The 1,915-nt window shown below is 60.9% G+C and overlaps 1 protein-coding gene across 11 annotated transcripts in view; it reads left to right on the forward strand.

Moving 5' to 3' along the window:
* The first annotated feature begins 282 nt into the window (after positions 1–282).
* The window catches only part of NCAM1 (neural cell adhesion molecule 1), a 350,846-nt gene continuing 349,213 nt past the window's right edge, over positions 283–1,915 (forward strand). For 3 of the 11 annotated variants that reach the window (XM_015570327.1, XM_006773506.2, XM_015570328.1), the window contains exon 1: positions 283–664. In XM_015570327.1, the coding sequence (XP_015425813.1) occupies positions 613–664 (52 nt within the window). In that variant the 5' untranslated portion in view covers positions 283–612. Of the gene's footprint in view, positions 665–1,470; positions 1,507–1,915 lie in introns of those variants that run through there. The other 8 variants (XM_015570331.1, XM_015570332.1, XM_015570333.1 and 5 more) reach the window with 5 other exon arrangements.

Here is a 1,915-nt window from a genome sequence, read left to right on the forward strand (position 1 = left end):
AACAGAGATTAAAAAACGTTGAAAACCTAACGACACCTACGATTTTGTTTTTATTATTTGCTAGTTATTAAAATATCCAGCCTCCTGATTAGGGAAGGCTGGTGGCAGGAGGGACCGGAGGCGTGGGGGGAGAAGTGTGGAAAAAAGAAATCCCAGCTCTGCCTATAGGACTGTGCGTGAAAGAGCCCGCTTCCTCGGGCAGGCTGCTCCAGGCCGCGTTTTGCAGGCGGCCGCATCTGCCTCCCGGGTCTCTTACCTCCTTGATGTTCGGCACTATTTGTGGCCGGCGTGGTGGAAGGACACAGTGAGGTTCTCACCCCCGCCCTCCGCCCCGCGCTCCCATCCCAAGTTCCATCAAAGCGAACCCGGGCCAGCGCAAGGATCTTCGAGTTGCGAGTGTGCTGAGGCTGGGACTGTCACTCATTCTCCCCTCAGCGCGTGAACGCAGCACGGCAGCCGCTGGCAGGAAACAATTCTGCAAAAATAATCATACTCAGCCTGGCAATTGTCTGCCTCTAGGTCTGTTGCTCTACCGCCGTCCACACTCGCTGCAAGGAGCCGGGGCACAGAATTTACCGCGGCAAGAACACCCTTCCCGGCCAGCAGATTACAATGCTGCAAACTACGGATCTCATCTGGACTTTGTTTTTCCTGGGAACTGCAGGTACATTTCAAAACAATTCTTCTTCTTAATACGATTCGATCATTGCCTTCATCTCCCTACTCCTCTCCCGAGGGACACTGTTATTTCGGGCGATTGTACGGAGAATGCTAAGGGTGCTCATTTTCCTGGAGCTGATTAAGGAGCGCATCGCCCTGGCTGTCCTGCCGGACCCGCGCCCTCTCGGGCTGCGGTGGACCCGGGCTGCCTCCCCCCGCAGCGAGCGCCCTGCGCCCCTCCAGCGCGCCCGCCCTTCCACTTGACGTGCCGGGGCGTTGGAAGCGGGGCCGCTGGCTCCCAGGGACGCTGCGACTGCCCATGGAGATGGGAAGCGCTCCGTCCCCGATGGCGGGCAGCAGGGGATGCCTTGGCTCCTTGGAGCCACCGCACAGGCTCGGTTTCAGCTGGGCAGGGGCTTGTCAGCTCGGGCTCCTGGAAGAGTGAACAATAAAGCCCGGGGTAGCCACCCCGATCGTGATTTCCCCAGGTCTAATAAAGTGGGGCTCCCCGCCCCCCCTCCGTTGGGGGGCGAATAACGGTTTGCAAAATGGGGCGACATGGGCAGAATCTCAGGTCTGTGTGGCCGTTCTTGCACCCCGGTAGATATGACGTTAGTGGGGGTTTTTTATTTGCCAAATTGCTGGTTAGTTGCAAAGCCTGCTTTTGCCCCAGAGCTCGAAGGGATGGGAGGGCCGAGCGCCGCGTTTTGACAGGAGGAAGTGCGGAGGGGCGGAGGGCGAGGAGGGCGTGATCCAGGCTTCCTAGTGTGTGTGCGCGTGTGCGCGCGCGTGTGCCTTCACACGCACCGAGGCCCCTGCGTGCACGGTGCGAGAGAAGAATGGCAGGTAGCCACCCGAAACGCCTCGCCCCGGTCTCCTTTCTTTGGGCGAGGTTCCTGGTCCTTGCAAAGTGCGAACAATAGGGAGCTGGGAGGCAGACAGTAGTGATGCTGCCATGGTTAGGGGGGCTGCGCCTCCGCCCTGCGAACCTCCGCGGCCCGGAGGAGGGTTCATTTCAGTTGGGGTGTTTCCTTCCCGGCCTCCCTGGAAGACTCTTGTGTTTGTGCCCACCCTCCCCTCCAGCAGCTTCCCCCTCCCCGGCCCAGGACGCGCGCCGGGGCGCTGATGGACCGGGAGAGGGAAGAAAGGAGCGGGCGCCGCAGAGAGCTGGGTGGGGTAGGCGACATGCGGGGCGGGGGGCGTGTGCTGGAAAGTACCCCCGGGAAGCCGAGGGGAGGGGGTGCCGGGTGCCGCT

The sequence above is a fragment of the Myotis davidii genome, unplaced genomic scaffold, assembly GCF_000327345.1.
Source record: "Myotis davidii unplaced genomic scaffold, ASM32734v1 scaffold1025, whole genome shotgun sequence".
Lineage (NCBI taxonomy): Eukaryota > Metazoa > Chordata > Mammalia > Chiroptera > Vespertilionidae > Myotis > Myotis davidii.